Source organism: Pristis pectinata, chromosome 3, assembly GCF_009764475.1.
Source record: "Pristis pectinata isolate sPriPec2 chromosome 3, sPriPec2.1.pri, whole genome shotgun sequence".
Taxonomy (NCBI): Eukaryota; Metazoa; Chordata; class Chondrichthyes; order Rhinopristiformes; family Pristidae; genus Pristis; species Pristis pectinata.
In genome coordinates, this window is record NC_067407.1 from 16,401,458 (window position 1) to 16,419,730 (window position 18,273).

At 41.1% G+C, this 18,273-nt stretch overlaps 1 protein-coding gene across 2 annotated transcripts in view; it reads right to left on the reverse strand.

The window, feature by feature from the left end:
• Positions 1-18,273, reverse strand: part of alg14 (ALG14 UDP-N-acetylglucosaminyltransferase subunit) — a 74,507-nt gene that overhangs the window by 40,066 nt on the left and 16,168 nt on the right. The window contains exon 3 of one of the 2 annotated variants that reach the window (XM_052013017.1): positions 7,375-7,497. The exons of the other annotated variant lie outside the window; for it this stretch is intronic. Coding sequence (XP_051868977.1) covers positions 7,375-7,497 — 123 coding nt within the window. The remainder of the gene's footprint in view (positions 1-7,374; positions 7,498-18,273) is intronic. 2 annotated transcript variants of the gene reach the window in all.

The following is an 18,273-nucleotide window of genomic DNA, read 5'->3' on the forward strand; positions in this document are numbered from 1 at the left end:
ATCTTAAGTATAGGGAGGTCAATGCAAGGCAGAATGTTCATAACTTGGAAACAGTTCAGAAAAGGTGACTAGATTAATATCCAGAATAAGGGGGTCAACTTACAAGGAATGGTTGGACACACTAGGCTTGTATTCACTGGAGTTTAGAAGAGTGAGTGGACTTAGAATTGGTTTATTATTGCCACGTGTACCAAGGTACAGTGAAAGACTTGTCTTGCATACCGTTCGCACAGATCATCTCATTACGACAGTGCATGGAAGCAGTACAAGGTAAAACAGTACAGAATGCAGAATAAAGTGTTACAGTTACAGAGAAAGTGCAGTGCAGGTAGACAATAAGGTGCAAAGTCATAACAAGGTAGACCATGAGGTCAAGAGTCCATCTTATCGTACAGGGGAACCATTCAATAGTCTTATAGTGGAAATAGAAGCTGTCCTCGAGCCCAGTGGTACGTGCTTTCAGGCTTTTGTATCTTCTGCCCAATGGGAGAGGGGAGAAGCGAGAGAGACTTGATTGAAACGTACATGTTTCTGGGGCATCCTAAGAGGATGGATGTGGAGAGGATGTTTCCTCTTGTGGGATAATCTGGAAAAAGTGGATACATCCCTGAAGAAAGACAGGAATTGAATCTTTTTTCTTTCAATGGTTTGTAAGTCTTTGGAATTCTCTTCCTCAAAGGTCAGTATAGGATTTTTTTAAAGGAAGAGATAGATAGATACTTAATAAGCAAGGGGATGAAAGGTTACCATGCGTGGACATAAATGCAGAGTTGAGGTTACAATTTGACCAGCGATGACCTTATCAATAAGCAGAGCAGACTTGAGGAGCTGGGTGGCCTAGGATTGCTCCTAATTCATACACTGATATATACGTTTGTGAGTTTCAGCAGGTTAGACCACCCCCAAGTCAAATCCTGCCCACCTCTCAACATCTACATTTTCCTGCAGGTTCAAGAAATAGCAATCAAGAGGGAGGAAACATTCCCTTCCTTGTCCAATAGCATGCCAAGGTAAATGTGGCAAACAACTATTACTTGCCAGAGAGGAAAAAAAATCCCTCAGGATACCACAGATCAAAATCTGGTCTGTGTTCCGTTCACCATCATTTACATATTGGCAGGTCATGAACAGCTGGTTTCATTCCACAGTACATTCAGTATGAAACTGATGAATAAAAGTTGCAAGGTTCAATGTATGAGCATGTGAAGGAAGAATTAAATCACATTAATCAACCAAAAGACCCAAAGTTAAGGTTTACAATGAATTGACTTTGGTTCAGAGGGTAGTATAATTGCCTTGGAGGCAGAAGCTTTTGAGCTTAAGACCCCCACTAGAAACTTGAGCAGCAAAATCTAGGCTGACACTGAGGTGTGGTACTGAGGGAGCCGCACAGTTAGATGTGCTGATTTTTGGATGAAATGTTAAACCTCAGCTTCAACGGGTAGATGTAAAAGATCTCCCGGCACCACTGAAAAGAGGTGCAGTTGAGTTATTCCCAGTGCCCTGCCCAATATTTATCCTTCTTCTAACAGCAGAAAATCAGACTGGTTGTTCATCACATGAAGTTGCGAGAGCCTGCTTTGCACAAAATGGATATTGCATTTCCTACAGTACAACAGTGGTTACACATCAAAGCTGAAGCACCTTGGGATGTGTTGAAAGGAAGCTAGGAAGTGCCATGTAAATACAACCCTCTCTCTTACATGGATGTGCCATTCAACAACATGTTAGACCCATTGCATAAGTGCAAGCTTTTCCTCTTAAACCCAATGGCCAAATTCTTTGCCTCAATCTTCACAAATACAGCAACACAAAATTCAGAGCTAACTAAGCATATCCAGTATTGAAATCTTCCACACGTCCCTCTGCTTAGAAAGAGATTGCATCTAAATGCAAAAACGTCACAGAAGCCCAAACATGAGCCACTTAATCAAGTGGGACTCACAAAACATCAAAGGGTCATCAGCTGCCTTCCTCAAAGAGAGGGAAAAAAATATTGCTACAATATCACCCTTTCAAAAATTACTTCAATCTCTGTGTGGAGGTTAAATGAGAATAAGGATTATGTTTGGCTACAGGGTCTTCCTGTGGTCAGATAACTTGCCAATACCCCTGCCAAGACCTACAATGTAAATAACAGCCATTTGGTAAGGCCTCAAAATCCAGACCTCAGTCAAGAATCAATAGAATCCGTGGAAGAGAGAAACGCAGCAATTGCAATCTAAACTGACCATAGTTACATGTGTGGTCCTCAATTCCATTCGTACTCCTGAGAAGGCAATGCCTAAGCACTCAAGGGATATTTTCCAGACTAATATTTTACAATGAGTACTAAGTTTCACATATCTTTAATAGTAACATGATTCTCAAGTGTACACTTAAAACCATGCAAGAACTGGGATCACATTATTAATATGTATAATGTTAACAACTTCCATTTACAAAGCACCTCTAACACAATAAATATCTTGACACGCTCCTCAATCCTGACTAAACTATATTAGGTATCGTTTCATTCATCTGGAATTTGTTTCAAGATTGGAAAATTGAAATATAAATGATATAAAAAAAATTACAGCTCCATATTAATTCCCATGTACTGCCCACAATTTTTATAAGAAGTATACTGTCCAAGACAAGAAAATTAAAAGTCCCAGAAACCTGGTCTCTAGTTACACATTTCAAAAGGTGCCAAAAATGTCTTTTATGTCTCTCATATAGTGTGTAGGATGTACAGGCTCATTAATAGGTGCAGCTAACAATGAAGGGAGTGCTGGCACCATTTATTGACCAAAATAGAGAACTATTAGTGGAGGCAAAAGACGACCAAGGTACTAAATGTGCACTTTGCCAAGGAACCAGGCTTCACAAAAGCTACAGAACAAGGAAGTTTCTTGGATGTTCGGCGAGATTAAAATAGATACAGAGAAGGTAGTAAGAAGACTACCCACACTTAAATGTACACGACAGGATGGATTCAAGGATGTGAGGGAAGTAAGGTTACATATGACAGAGGTGCTGGCTATAAACCATCCCTTCCTCTGTGGTGGTGTCAGGGAACTGAAGGATTTCAAATGATGTAATCATTGTTCAAAAAAGGGAAGAAGGTTCATCCTGGGAATTATAAACTTAGTGGGGAAACTCCAGAAATGACAATCTGAGAGAAAATTGGATTTGCATTGAATAATAAAGATGATCCAGCATGTACTTGTTAAGGGAAAATCATGTTAACTAAAATAAGATTTTTTGATGAGGGCTGTGGGGTTAGTTTTCTGTAAATATGTACTTAATAAAGTCCAAAATAGCAGGCTTGTTAGCAAGTAGATGGCAAGTGGATATTTGGATCACTGGCAGCATGGACAGAAAATTGACTAATGGATGGAAAGGAGAGAATTTTGGGTGGAATGAATAACTTTTGAACCGGAGGCAGATACATAGTGGGAGTATCCGAGGTTCAGTACAAGTACCAATGATGCTTTTGATTTACATTAATGACTGGTACTTGTGGGTGTAGGTCACAACTTCAGTGTTTGCAGAAGAGAAAGTGGAGACATCACTGGTGATCTAGTGGAGAGAATCACCTCACTGTTGTAGGAATATGGCTAATTTTCATTCCATTGAAATCAACTGCATGTTGGAAAAGTTGGTAGCTATTTGCCCAATTGAGACTGATCTGCCAATCAATTTGATTGTGGTTGGTCCATATCGTTCACTCACTTTAATCCATAGAATCCACAGACCCACAGAAATCCACAGAATCTTGGTAATCTTCCTTAACCAAAGCAATTAGCCCTTTTTCTTAATAAAATTTCAACTGTCACAGTATCCAGAACTCCAGATTTCCACCACCAGTTGTGAAAAAAAAAGCTTCCTAATTTCACTGTTAAATAGCCTTGTTCTTATTTCGAGATTAAACTGCCTCTTTCTGAATTCTCCACCAGCAGACAGAGTTACTTTCTACCTAATTTACTGAATGCAATCATCAGTTCAAGGCACTCAGTCAGTTCACCTTCAACTTGCTAAAGTCAGTGGAAATCAAGTAAAGTTAGGTAACTTGTTTCTAAATCCTTTAATTACTAAACAAAATAATTAATGGGAAGAAAATAGATTATGATAGTAAACAGACCAGAAATATATAAACAGGAAATATAAAAAGGTAATATATAAGATATATCAAGTAAGTATAAAAAGACAGTATCTAAAGTAAGCATTGGTCCCTTAGAGGATGAGGCAGGGTAATTAATAATGAAAAATAAGAACAACTTTGAACAAATATTTTGCCTTAGTGGTAGAAGACAGCAAAAGCATCCCAATAATAGTTAAAAGAAAAGTCAAGCTTGGAACAATTGCTATCAGTAGAGAAAAGTTACAATCAAATTAATAGGACAAATGGTTGACAAGTCCCCAGGATCTGATGACCTGCATCCCAGCGTCTTGAAGAAAAATGGCTGCAGAGACAGGAGAAATATTAGGAGCGATTTTCCAAAATTCTCTAGATTCCAGAAAGGTCCCAGTGGATTGGAAAACCATAAATGTAATGAAAGCAGAGAGAAACAGAAAGTAGGAAACTATAAGCCAATTAGCCTAACATCTGTAGCTTTGAATTGCAGGAATCTATGATTAAGGTAATAGTCGTAGGACATTTGCAAAATCATTATAAAAATCAAACAGAGTCAACATTGTCTTACAAAAGAGAAACTAATTCGTTCATCTTTTTTGAGTCTGAAATGAGTAAGGTGGATGAAAGGGAGCCAGTTGATATTCAAAAGGCATGTGATAAAATGCCACATAGAAGGTTACTGCCCATTGTAAAAGCTCATGGCACTGCGGATAACACTTTAGCATGGTGAGTGGATCGACAAACTAACAGAAAACAGAATAAAAACAGAAAATATTGGAAATATTCAGTAGGTCAGGCCACATCTGTGGGAAGAGAAACAGAATTAACATTTCAGGTCAAAGATCCTTCATCAGAACTGGGAAGGTTCTGGAAGGAAACACAACAGATGCTGGAATCTGGAGCAAAAAACAAAACTGCTGGAGGAACTCAGTGGTTTGGGCAGCAACTACAGAGGGAAATAGACAGTCGACGTTTTGGGTCAAGACCTCTCATCAGAACCACTCCCTCAGAAGTTTGTTTTTCACTCAAGGTTCTGAAAGGACAAAGATGAAGGGATCGAATGTGCTGTCATCAAATTTTCTGATGGCACAAAGATAGGTGGGAAAGATCGTTGTGAGGAGGGCACAAAGAGTCTGCAGTGGGAAATGGAAAAGTTAAGTGAGCAGGGAAAAGATTCTGCAAGTAAAAGCATAATGTGGGGAAAATGCAAAGTTAGCCATGTTGGTAAGAAGAGAAAAGCCAAAGATTGCTGAAATTAAGAAAGATTATGGAATGCTATTCAACAGAGGGATCCAAGTATCCTTGTACATAAAACACAATGTTCAAAAGCAGGTACAGAAAGTAATTAAGAAAGCAATGGAATGTTGGCCTTTATTGTAAAGGGTGTGGAGTGTAAAAGTAGGGAAATCTTGCTACAGCTGCACAGTGGATTAGTGAGACTGCATCTGGGGGACCGTGTTCAACCATACTCTATTTAAGGTCAGGATAAGATAAGATGTTTATTTATTAGTCACATGTACATCGAAACACACAGTGAAATGCGTTTTTTTGCATTACTGAGAATGTGCTGGGGCCAGCCCACAAGTGTCGCCACTCGTCCAGCGCAAACATAGCATGCCCACAATTCGGTTGCAGGATATAGTTGAAGTGGAGGTAATTCGGAGAACACTCAACAAGATAATTCCTATAGTGTTTTAGGAGGTAAGTTTCAGCAGGTTGGGCCGATATATACATTGGAGTTTATAAAAATGAGAGCCAATCTCAACAAAACATACATTTTTGAGGGAGCTTGACAGGGTGCATGTGGAAAGGATATTTCCCCTCTCTAGGGAACCTAGAACTACAGGGCATAGATTCAGAACAGGGGGTTGTCCACTTAAGACAGGCTCGAGAAGGAACTCTGAATCAGAATCAGGTTTGTTATCACTGACATACATCGTGAAATTTGTTGTTTTGCAGCAGCAGTACAGTGCAAGACATAAAAATTACTCTCAGGAGACCAACGAGTGCTGTTCCCATTGAACCGCACTGGGTTTAAACATTTTATGTATCATAATAAATGGGATACAGATGAAAGAATACAGAAATGGATATCCAAGTGTAGACAGAACAGGAATGGCCTGCTAGCCGGGGCTCCAGTGGAACATCTGTTAAATTTTCTACCATTCTTTTTAAGAAACAAGGAAAGGTAGTGACCAGATGGAAAAATGGTAAAACTTCAACAAGGCAGTGATCCCATCAAAATAAGCAAACCATATTACCCACAATGGAGTCTAATGGTATCATTTGAACAAGGAGGTTAGAGCTAGTCAGTCCCAAACTTTCATCGTCAACTCTGCAGATTTTGCAGCGGCTTTTGTATGAGTTTTCTTTTCCCAGCAGCAGACAATCAATGCAACTCCTTGTCTGGAAATCCAGGCAAGAGAAAATAAACATTGGAACATTGTAAGTCACAGGACTTTATTGACTGCAAGTTACAACAGTCATCATTTTTATTGTTTGGTCAATGAACTGAATCGAAGTGCATGCAAACAGAAGTAGTGGCATTTCATCGTTTTATTAGATCAAGCTGGCCTGAGCAATTGGAAACAGCTCATTTTGTGGGTGTAAAACTCATATACACAAATAAAAGTATCAACTGCTCTGTATTTTTTTTAAAAAAAGCTCATCAAAATAATTTAATAAAATGAGGGAAAGCTTTGCACGTTTTAGTAAAGGATCATTGAAAAGTGGGATGCCCTGGCTATTGAAGTAGAGCCATTTAAAGAAAACATACATTACAAGGGGAAAGCACAATAACATTGGATTCAAGCAATAAGCTCTAAAAGGAAGGCTGACAGTACTGAGGAGTCAAGCATAACTGGCTGCACAACTGGCTGCTGAGCTTTCTGCACAATTAAACAGCCGTTTCACGCCCATAACCAGGGTAATTATGAAATTTTTATATGCTGTGGAATGTAGAAATTTGAGTGTTGCCATGTAGAACAAGAGAAACCTATAGCCCTGAATTTGCCGACTAGGGACTAAGCTAAAAATCAGTAAAATATCAGAGCCACACACTAACGTCAGCAACATCTAGTTCAATATATTGTACCATCGACCAACTCTGCAAGGTCTTACAACTAAAATGTTTGATGCTAAAATTTCCACACACCTAAAAAATATGAAAGTAGAAGAGATACTTGTATGGCCTGTAAATCACATAAAGATCTTGTAGATGCAAATAGATTCCACTGTTGGATGGTTATACGTACCATGTCTGGTTTCAGCTGGAATACCAGTGGGATGGAATACAACAGTGCATATAGTGTGGAGACCACTGACGATGCCCAGGACTGACGAACTTCACGACTACGTGGAATCCGATGAATGGTATACTGCAAAACAAGTGGAAAGAAGGAAGACTGCTGATGGAAATTTTCGGCACCAGATACAGTGAGAAGTGTTAAATGACTGTACACTTGTGAGCCATACACATTACCCAGGCTAAATATATTTAACTTTAATTCAGTTACTCACCCTTGGCAATTTTGCACTGAATCACAATTACACCAAACTCATTATATTCAGGCACATGCTAACCCACTTTGTCTCACAAGCCTACTATAGAGATAGGATCACTATCAACAGTCTACTGATTAAATGAAAAATGGTCAAATATTGCAAATTTGAAAGAGAAAAGATGCTTGAAATCCTCTGGGAGGAGAAAAAAATTAGAGTAATGTATTTTGGATTATACTGGTAGTGGTGATAAGCTCCAACCACAATAATGTTTACAGGACAAAAGAGCTTCAAAACAATTGTGTGTGCTTTATTTTAATCTAAATGAAAGGTACACTAATGCCTGGCACTAATGTCATACAAGATGATGTCATCATATGGCCCAATAACACACTGTACTTGCACCACACTGCTTTCTCTCTTTGAAAATAAGTAGAAGTTCTTCATGTGTTCATTATCATTAGAGATTCAGCCTATTAGTGGCTTTCTTAATTCGTTCTCTGATGTGTTACAGTAGTTCCTTGAACCAAAGGAATTGCAATGTCTTGACTCTTCCGTTTTCTGTAATACTTCAAAAGTAATTGATTCTATGCTCATTTGAGACAAGATACCTTTATTAGTCACATGTACATCTCATTATCTTCAGGTACATCTCTTGCTGTTATCACCTTATAAATATGGACATTTCTGATGTTCTTTCCAACGAGTATTAGATGCCTTTCCAAACAAAAAAAAATGGACTACTTCACTGAAGCCCCATTGCTGAGACTTTTTCTTGCTACCTGATCTGCTGACTCCAAGTCTTTCACTTAGTCAAAATCGCCTTTTTTTGCCTCTAGCCATTGCCTTCCGCTTTAATTACTGCCCTTCTACTCTTTCTTCTCAGGAAAGCTGTACCAAATTCAATTGCATACAAAGACAATGATGTATTAACAGCTCTGCTGGAGTGAAACCAGTAGAAGGATGTGCACTCAAAGGATTTAAACAAGTAGTTAGCCAATTGATGATTCATTGTTAAGCTACAGCAACCATGAAACATTTGTTTCCTCAAGGCTTCTTTTAGCACATGTACACAACTTTCTGTTACCCCTATGGAAGCAGGATGATACAGAACAGTGAATAAATGATTGGCACCATTACATCTCATAAAACTCTCAACCAAATATGAAGTAAACTGAGGATCACTGGCAAACACTAATTCATCCAGTATTCCATGCGTAGCAGAGATTCATCTCAACATTCAGTGGTACATTTACTGCCATTTGAAAGAATATTTGAAATGATTGCTTGATGTCCCTAATTTTAAACATTCTCGTATTCTTGATGATTCAAGTCTTCGGTCTCAGAATGGCAATAAATCTTCAATTGGACAATACCAGGCTGGTCCATCCTTACAGAGTGTTTGTAAACTCACTTTCATAATTCATCTTGTCAATTCACTATCAATCTCAGTGGCTATAATAGTAAGATCCTTGTTTACAAGTTGCAGAGCACAAAAAAATTAAACTTTCACTATCAATATTGCCAATGTCTTAAACTTGAGAGCAATTAGCAATAACATTTTGTTTCAATAAATAATATTTAATCATTTAGCATTTCCTTCTCAATTTGCACACATTCACTTTTGTTAAGAGCATGTTAAGCAAATGCTACGTGTTGCTCCTGCTCATCGTATATAACATAGCTATTGATCGTGCTTAAGCCATAATATGAAGCACCATTTACTGCGAAAGTTCTTGACATATCATAGCAATTCAGTGGGAAAAAAAAATTGCTTCTTCAACTGTATTTCCATTGAACAAATTTTCTGTTGGTCACCAGTCCAATTTCACTCTTTGTCCTTGAGAAGCTTGCGCAAGGTGTTAACATCATTGTTTTAGGAGACAAAAATCTAGATTAATATTGAATGATTCACAGAAAAGAATGAAGCTCTGTACCAGTCTTATTGGGTTTCAGCTCACAAATGAGTCTGTCAAGAAACACTACCTCTGGCTATGCAAATCTGCTCTTGGGCCAATTCAGTTTCACATTGTGATTGTGAAGTCACTTCAGTTCTTTGTCTGTGCAGATTATTCATTGCACTAGTTGTAACAATTAACAATTAGAGAATCATCTTAATTTCTCAGACAATTGTCAGTGCCCTGAAAATTTCATCCATGATGGACTGGAAGATCTTTGGTGAGGACCTAGTTTGGCAGGGGGTAGGGAATCAGAGCACCGGGTCAGAAAGTGGAGGGATTGAGAGGAAGGTGGACAGTGAAAACAGGCAGGAGCAAAGTAATAGACACGATGGGATGGACAGCTTGAAGTTTGTGGATTTGAATGCAAGGAGTATTATGGGTAAGGGTGATGAACAGACCATGGATCAGTACATAACAGAGGCTTGGTTGAGAGAGGGACAGGAATGGATGCTTAATGTTCCAGGGTTTCGATGATTTAGAAAAGGTAGAGAGAGAGGTAAAAAGGGGGAGGGGGCAGTTGCACTACTAATCAGAGACAATATCACAGCCGCAATCAGAGGGGACATAATGGAGTGCTCATCCACAGAGTCTATGTGGGTAGAACTCAAAAATAAGAAAGATGCAATCACTCTGATGGGATTATACTACAACCCCCACCCTCCCCCCCACCCCCAAAAAGCAAAACTAATAGGGTTGTTGTCATGGGTGACTTCAACTTCCCTTATATAAACTGCGACCTCCTTAGTGTATGAGGTTTAGGCAGGGCAGAATTTGTTAGGTGCATCCAGGAGGGATTCTTAAATCAATATATCGATAGTCCAATGAGAGGAGGGACCGTACTGGACCTGGTGTTGGGTAACGAGCCTGGCCAGGTGACTGACCTTTCAGTGGGAGAACAGTTAGGGAACAGTGACCACAACTTAACTTAAGGATAAGTATGGATCTTGCGAGAGAGTATTAAATTGGAGCAGGGCAAATTACAGGAGCATTTGGCAGGAACTAGGGAGAATTAATTGGGAACAGCTGTTTTTGGGCAAGTCCACATCTGACATGCGGAGGGTGTTTAAAGACCAACTGCACAGAGTACAGGACAGGTGTGTTCCAGTAGGAAGGAAGGACAAGGATGGCAAGGTAAAAGAACCTTGGATGTCGAGAGAGGTGGTGAATTTAGTCAAGAAGAAAGGGAAAAGTATGTAAAGCTCAGGAAGCTAGGATCAAACAGAGAACTGGAGGATTATAAAGAAGCCAGAAAGGAACTCAAGAAGGGAATTAGGAAAGCCAGGAGGGGCCATGAAAAATCCTTGGCAAGTAGGACTAAAGAGAATCCCAAGGGATTCTATACATACGTCAAGAGCATGAGGAAAACTAGGGAGAGTGGTCCTCCACTCAAGGATAAAGGAGGGAACATGTGATTGGAAGTGGAGGAGGTGGGCGAGATCTTTAATGAGTACTTTGCATCAGTATTTACTAGGGAGATCAGTGTGGAGCGTGCTAATGTGCTGGGGCATTTCGAGACAAAGGAGGAGGTAGTGTCAGGTCTCTTAAAGACCATTAAGGTGGATAAGTCCCCAGGGCCTGATGGGATATAGCCCAGGTTATTGAGAGAGGCAAGAGATGAGATTGCTGGGGCCCTGACCAACAACTTCGTGTCCTTTCTAGCCACAGGCGAGGTCCCGGAGGACTGGCGAGTAGCTAATGTTGTTCCATTATTCAAGAAGGGAAACAGGGATAATCCTGGTAACTATAGGCCGATGACTCTCATATCAGTGGTAGGGAAGTTACTGGAGAGGATACTTAGGGATAGGATTTATGAGCATTTAGAAAACCATAGCCTCATTCGGGACAGTCAGCATGGCTTTGTGCAGGGCAAGTTGTGCCTTACTAACGTGATTGAGTTTTTTGACGAGGTGACAAAGGTGATTGGTGAAGGTAGAGCTGTGGATGTTGTCTACATGGATTTTAGTAAGGTGTTTGACAAGGTGCCTCATGGGAGGCTCATGCAGAAGATTAAGATGCATGGGATCCAAGGTGAATTAGCCATTTGGATTCAGAACTGGCTTGCCTGTAGAAGACAGGAGTGTAGTGGTTGATGGGACTTATTCTAGCTGGAGGTTTGTGACTAGTGGTGTTCCTCAGGGATCTGTACTGGGACCTCTGTTGTTTGTGATGTATATAAATGACCTGGGTGAAAATGTACGTGGGTGGGTTAGTAAACCTGCAGATGATACGAAGATTGGTGGTGGTGTGAATAGGGTAGAAGACCTGCAAAGGTTGCAGCGCGATATAGATCAGTTGCAGATATGGGAGGAGAAATGGCAGATGGAGGTCAACCCGGCCAAATGTGAAGTGTTGCACCTTGGGAGATCAAATGTAAAGAGACACTGCACTGTTAATGGCAAGATCCTTAACAGTGTTGATGAGCAGAGAGATCTTGGGGTCCAAGTTCATAGCTCCCTGAAAGTGGCTACACAGGTTGATAGGGTGGTAAAGAAGGCATGTAGCATGCTTGCCTTCATTAGTTGAGGCACTGAGTTCAAGAGTCAGGAAGTTACGTTGCAGCTTTATAAAACTTTAGTTAGGCCGCATCTGGAGTATTGTATTCCGTTCTGGTCGCCCCATTATAAGAAGGATGTCGAGGCTTTGGAGAGGGTGCAGAAGAGGTTTACCAAGACGCTGCCTGGATTAGAGGGCATGTACTATGAGGATAGGTTGGACAAACTTGAGTTGTTTTCTCTGGAGCAGCAGAGGCCGAGGGGAGATCTTATAGAGGTTTATAAGATTATGAGAGGCACAGACAGAGTAGGCAGCCAGCACCTTTTCCCCAGGGTTGAAATGTCTAATAGCAGAGGGCATGCATTTAAGGTGAGAGGAGGAAAGTTCAAACGAAATGTGCGAGGCAAGTTTTTTTTTACACAGAGAGTGGTGGGTGCCTGGAATGGTGGTGGAGGCAAATATGATAGGGGCGTTCAGGAAGCTCTTAGGTAGGCACATGAATGTAAGGGAAATGGTAGTATATGGACATTGTGTAGGCAGAAGGGATTAGTTTAGTTGGGCATTTTATTACTAATGTAATTGGTTCAGTGCAACATTATGAGCCAAAGGGCCTGTTCCTGTGCTGTACTGTTATATGGTCTATCTGATTCTACACAGAAACTTAATGTAGGAGCACAAACCTTTGCAAGTATTGATTACAAGGTACTTCTGCTTCCTCATTCACATCCAGTGGCCCATAAGCATGTACCAAATTTAGTTTCATAAAAAATACATGGATTTCTGCAAACAGTGCAGACAGATCCTGGAAAGTTGGTAAAAGTTTGCATTTATCATTGAATGAATGATTTAAAGTTGCTCTGTCATCATGATACAATCATGCTGCTCAATCTGCCTTGGACATAACTACTACTGCAGTTGACCATACTCCATTTCTTTGAAATAGCTCGAGATCTTCTTCTGCTCAGCTCTTCTAGGCATAAGGGACCATCATTGCTTTGCTGCCAACTGGTTAGGGAGCAGAATTCTTGTGTCAGCATCCTTTGTGATATAATCTTCAGGCAGCAGTATCTCTAAACATGACTTTGGTGTATTCATGTGAATGCTGAGTATACCCTATCAATTGAATTTCAATCGCGCAAGCAAATCCTTGCCCTACAATACCATAAGATACAGGAGCAGAATTTGGCCACTCGGCCCATCGAGCCTGCTCCACCATTCAATCATGCCTGAATTTTTTTCAGCCCCATACTTCCGCCTTCTCCCTATAACCCTTAACCCCTTTGCCGATCAAGAACCTATCAATCTCTGCCTTAAATACACCCAATGACTTGGCCTCCACAGCCCTCCGTGGCAACGAATTCCACCAATTCACCACCCTCTGGCTGAAGAAATTCCTCCTCGCCTCAGTTTTAAAGGGACATCCCTTTATTCTAAGGCTGTGCCCTCGGATCCTAGACTTGCCTACTACTGGAAACATCCTCTCCACATCCACTCTATCTAGGCCTTTCAGTACCTGGTAGGTTTCAATGAGATTCCCCCGCCCCCCCGCAATCCTTCAGAACTCTATCAATTACAGGCCCAGAGACATCAAACACCTTTCGTTCCTAGGATCATTCTTGTGAACCTCCTCTGGGCGCTTTCCTGGGCCAGCACATCCTTCCTCAGATATGGGGCCCAGTCATAACTATATAACTGCCTTAATAATTGGTCATTCAAGGCTCTGGCCATCATTCAATGCCTTCCATTGCATCCAACTGTCCTCCTTACCAGGGGTAGGTGACTGAACTGCTCGTCATTGCCATCACAGCTGGTGATTTCATAGACAACTGTCTCCCCTCCACCTCCAGTCCATGTCATGTGCTCCTTAATTCTACATCTATGTACTGGAGCACAAAGCAACAAAATGCTGGTGGTCTGATGCAAGTGGCAGAGGCCATGGTAGTGAGGACACCAGGTCGTTAGAAACAGTATAGCAATAATAAAAAAAAGTGGAAGCTGGTAATCCATAGAGAAAAGGTGTGCTCCAGTCCACTAACTATGTTTTTCTCTTTCTACATATGCTGTCTGACCAGCTGACTATTTCTTGCATTTTGTGTTTTTATTCCAACATCTGCAACATCCTGGAATTCAGTGAATTCAAATTAGCAGCTGCCAGGTTGGGATTTGAACTCTTGTCAGTAGATCATTTGTCCAGTCCTTTTGATTACTAGGCCAGTTACATAAACCACTACTCATTCCCGACAACCAAATCCTGTTTTTTTTTTGCCCCATTATTAAGGTTTTGGATTACAAATCTAGCACTGGACACAATTTTTAAGTCTTGCAAAATATGAAAAACTATTCTACAATGCTTCCATTGGTTAAGCAAGCAAGTACTAGGAAATGGGGTAGAGAAGCAGGATTTGGTTGTCGGGAATGGGTAGTGGTTTATGTAACTGGCCTAGTAATCATAAGGACTAGACGAATGATTTAGTGACAAGAGTTCAAATCCCAGCATGGCAGCTGCTAATTTGATTTCAATTAATTCCAGAATTAACAAAAAAAAAGCATTGGTAAAGGAACCTTGGAACTGCTGGATTATCACAAAATCCCCGCCAGACATATGTAAATATGATGAGGTGTCAGCCAAGCAAAACTGCAACGCAGGACTATATGTGTACTAAAAAGCAAAAACTGCATGCATAAGACAGAGCTATGTGACCTCACAATCAATGAACCAGATCCAAGATCTGCAGAGCAACCACATCTCGTTGGTGGGCAATTAAACAGTGAATGGGAGGAGACTCCACAAATGGGCCCAGCACAAGAGTACAAAAGACATAGCTGAAGCATTCACAACTATGTTCGGCCAGAAGTGCCAAGTAGAAGATCCACAGTTCTGCTTCTGAGCACTGCGGTGCAGGGCAAGAAATGAGGAGCCTTGGTCCAAACATGGACCAAAGATCTGAATTCCAGAGGTGGCATTTGGCAGAGGGTGGGCTCAAGAAGCCCTGATAAAGTTGAAGTCATTGGTCAACAAAGGACAGACTATCCAGACAAGACAATATTCAGGCATGGAGCTGTGAGTGGCAAGTAACACTTGTGACACAAAAGTACTAGGTAATGACCAACTCCAACAAGAGACAGTCTAATCATTTACCCTTGACACTTAATGGAATTATCATCAATGAATCTCCCACTATCAATATCTTGGGGTTAACCATTGATGAAAAACTCAACTGGGCCAGCCATAACAATACCGTGGCTGCAAGGGCAGATCAGGAATGGGGTACCCTGTGGCAAATGACTCATTTCCTAGTATACCAAAGCACTTCCACCATCCACAAGGTGAAAGTCAGGAGCAAGATGGGATACTATCCACTTACCTGGATGAATGCAGCTCCAACAATTCTCAATGAGCTCAACACCATCAATGCCGCAGCAGCCTGCTTGACCAGCACCCCAGCCACCACCGTGAACATTTATTCCATCCATCACTGGCACACAGAGGCTGCAGTGTGCACCATTACAAAATACACTATAGTTGCTCAACTAAGCTACTCTGACAGCAGCTCCTGAACCCTTTACCTCATCAAGAAGGACAGAGATAGCAGGCACATGGGATCACCGACGTCCAGAGGTTCCCATTCAAGTCACCCCATCCTGACTCGGGAATATACTGTGCTCCGTGTAGCTGGGTCAGAGTGTTGGAACCTCCTTCCTGACGGCACTGTAGTAATAGCTTCACTATAAGGAATCCAGCACTTCAAGAACGTTGCTCAGCACCTGTCTGGCTGTATCTGATTCCAGATCCATCACTATTTCTTCTTCCAAGCTTCACATGGACAATAAATGTTTTTTTTTCAATACATTTCTGTCAGGTGACTCACTCCCTGCACAATTCACAATAAAATAAATAGGAACACAGAAACACATGGAACAGAAGCAGTAGAAGATCATTTGGCCTACAAAAAGATCATGGCTGATCCTTGACCTCAGTGCCACTTTCCTGCACAAACCCCATATCTCTCGGTCCCATTAATAAAAATTGTGAGACATTCCAAAAAAGTACTTTGTTTCAAAACCTACAGCAGCCAGGAAGGATAATGATCGTAGCGCTTATCACAGTTGCAATATTAAACACATGAACAGATCACAGTCTGAAGCTATTTAGTCAAACAACCCAGATCTGATGAAGGTTGAAGATGTGCACAAAGGACTTACTGACCCTACACACACACCCATCTCCATTCAGTATCAACCAACAGATTGCAGTCTCACCCAGATAACAGCCTCCAACAACATCTCCTAGAGCTGATAGCAGCACTATCTAAAATAAAGACAGCTAATAAAGATTTGCATGACCCGAAACGAGACCGATCAAAGAACAGTTACATACACAGTGACATGAAATGGTGGGCTCTTCAGATGCACCAACTTAGAGATACTTGACGTTCTTGAGAGGTCATTAACCTGCCTCTTCCCATTAGGGGCCAGCCATGCAAATGTATTAAAGTTCTACTTAATGAAGCATATGCCTCTGCTTTTAAAAGTGTTGCAAGAGTTATGAACCCAACAGCATTGTGGCTAACACTAACATCAGTTAAAATAATTGACTTTGTTCCAATATGTTCTTTTCATTCTGTAAAGCAATAGAGAGTGGTTCCATCGTTAGATCAGCATGAACCCAATGCACTGGAAGACAGTGATATTTCCATGAACAAAATGAACACCATTTTTGGAAAGGAATAGTTTTTACATGATGTAAGTACTCAGAAGACAAGTTGCTCACTGAACTCAGAAGACAAGTTGCTCACTGAACTTAATCTCTCAGAAACAGCAGCCAGTGGTAGGGGAGAGTCATCCTAGCAAGAATGACAGACCTTCCTGTCTCAGGCTGAGGAAAGCAGAAGCTTCACCTCAGTTCAGAAACCACCACTCATTCATCTTCAGGATCACAATTAGAGGAAAGTGGAATGTAATTTCTTAAGTGATATCAAATACCAGCAAAGGATCTTTAAAGCCTCCATTAACACCTACAAATCCATACGAGACCTCACTCTGCCCAGCTTCTAAAACGTACTCCTTTCTCAAATGGAGTGATATCAAATACCAGCAAAGGATCTTTAAAGCCTCCATTAACACCTACAAATCCATACGAGACCTCACTCTGCCCAGCTTCTAAAACGTACTCCTTTCTCAAATGGTCCATTTCTCTGTCCTTCAATACTCCAAACAGGATCCTTCTAATGAACAGAGGAGAGCTGGCACATGGCTTCCAATATATTCTCCTGCAAACACATGTCTCAAGTCTCTGGTAACCAGTGGCCAGTCCTGGTGCCAGGTGTGATGGGGAGGTTGAAGAGAATATTAAAATAAGACAGAAACACTACAAAATGCACTTGCTGGCAGCGGTGAGCACATACACTTCTTAAAATTCTGAGGCAAAATACTGGTGGTGCAGATTTACCTGCTGACTTTTGCTTCTACTTACTGATAAACGTCTATCCCCCTGCCACACTTCTGATGGGTCATTTACATTGAGATGCAACTGGAAGTTCAGGGTCACCACTTCAGGCTGAACATAGGTGCTCTACTAATTAGTCCCCAACCTCCCTCTGGTTTCTCCATTGTGAGCACAGAGTACAACGCACTCCAGGTAATGTGAGGATTTGCAGCCTTTGGACCCTCATCCACCGCCAGCTACCTGTGTCCTACCTTTCAGAGATCTCACTTTAAACTCTTCTGTTTCTACATCCATCCCTCTTAACAATTACGTGTCCCCTTCCTGAATAAAAAGAAAGCATACTTTATTTTTGAAGAACACAGAAGAGGACAGCACAGGAACAGGCCCTTCAGTCCACAATGTCTGGGCTGAGCATGTTGCTGAATTAATCTAATCCCTTCTCCCTTCACATGATCCATATCCCTCCATTCCCTGCATATCCATGTATCTATCTAAAAGCCTCTTGAATGCTGCAATTGTACCTGCTTCTGCTACCACCCCTGGCAGCACGTTCCAGGCACATACCACTTTCTGTGTAAAAATCTTGCCCTGCACATCCCCTTTAAACCGTTCCCCCTCTCACCTTAAACCTATGCCCTCTAGTATTCGACATTTCTACCCTGGGAGAAATGTTGACTACTAGATTCTGGCTGTCTGTCCATTGTGAAAATCACTGCGGAGCCACATTTACAATAAGACCTGATTAAACCTCT